Here is a 474-nt window from a genome sequence, read left to right on the forward strand (position 1 = left end):
TTTTATATACTCATATAAATCGTGGTCAACCGAATCCTTCCTTCCATCTTCTCCGGACAACCACGAGTGACTCACGTTCAGAGAAGTCGGGATTTCCGCTGCTGGGAGCCGGGGTGATGTTACCCGTGACGTCGCTGCCTTCGGTCGTGTCTTCTTCGCCCGATCCTGAGGAGGAGGTCTGGTTGGTGCCTGTCGAAGGGGGCGGGGTTACGGCAAGGGTTGCGTCACAGACTAAGGCAAGGGTTGCGTCACAGACTAAGGCAAGGGTTGCGTCATAGACTAAGGCAAGGGTTACGTCATAGATTAAGGCAAGGGTTACGTCATAGACTAAGGCAAGGGTTACGTCATAAACTAAGGCAAGTGTTACGTCATAAACTAAGGCAAGTGTTACGTCATAAACTAAGGCAAGGGTTACGTTATAAACTACAACGCGGGCCAGGGAGTATTTGTGGGTTATCTGATTGGCTGGAGAGC

The 474-nt window shown here is 50.6% G+C and overlaps 1 protein-coding gene across 1 annotated transcript in view; it reads right to left on the reverse strand.

Moving 5' to 3' along the window:
• Nucleotides 1-474, reverse strand: part of LOC119591164 — a 40,046-nt gene that overhangs the window by 14,241 nt on the left and 25,331 nt on the right. Inside the window, exon 8 of the mRNA XM_037939873.1 lies at nucleotides 76-189. Within this exon, the coding sequence (XP_037795801.1) occupies nucleotides 76-189 (114 nt within the window). The remainder of the gene's footprint in view (nucleotides 1-75; nucleotides 190-474) is intronic.

Source organism: Penaeus monodon, chromosome 28, assembly GCF_015228065.2.
Source record: "Penaeus monodon isolate SGIC_2016 chromosome 28, NSTDA_Pmon_1, whole genome shotgun sequence".
Lineage (NCBI taxonomy): Eukaryota > Metazoa > Arthropoda > Malacostraca > Decapoda > Penaeidae > Penaeus > Penaeus monodon.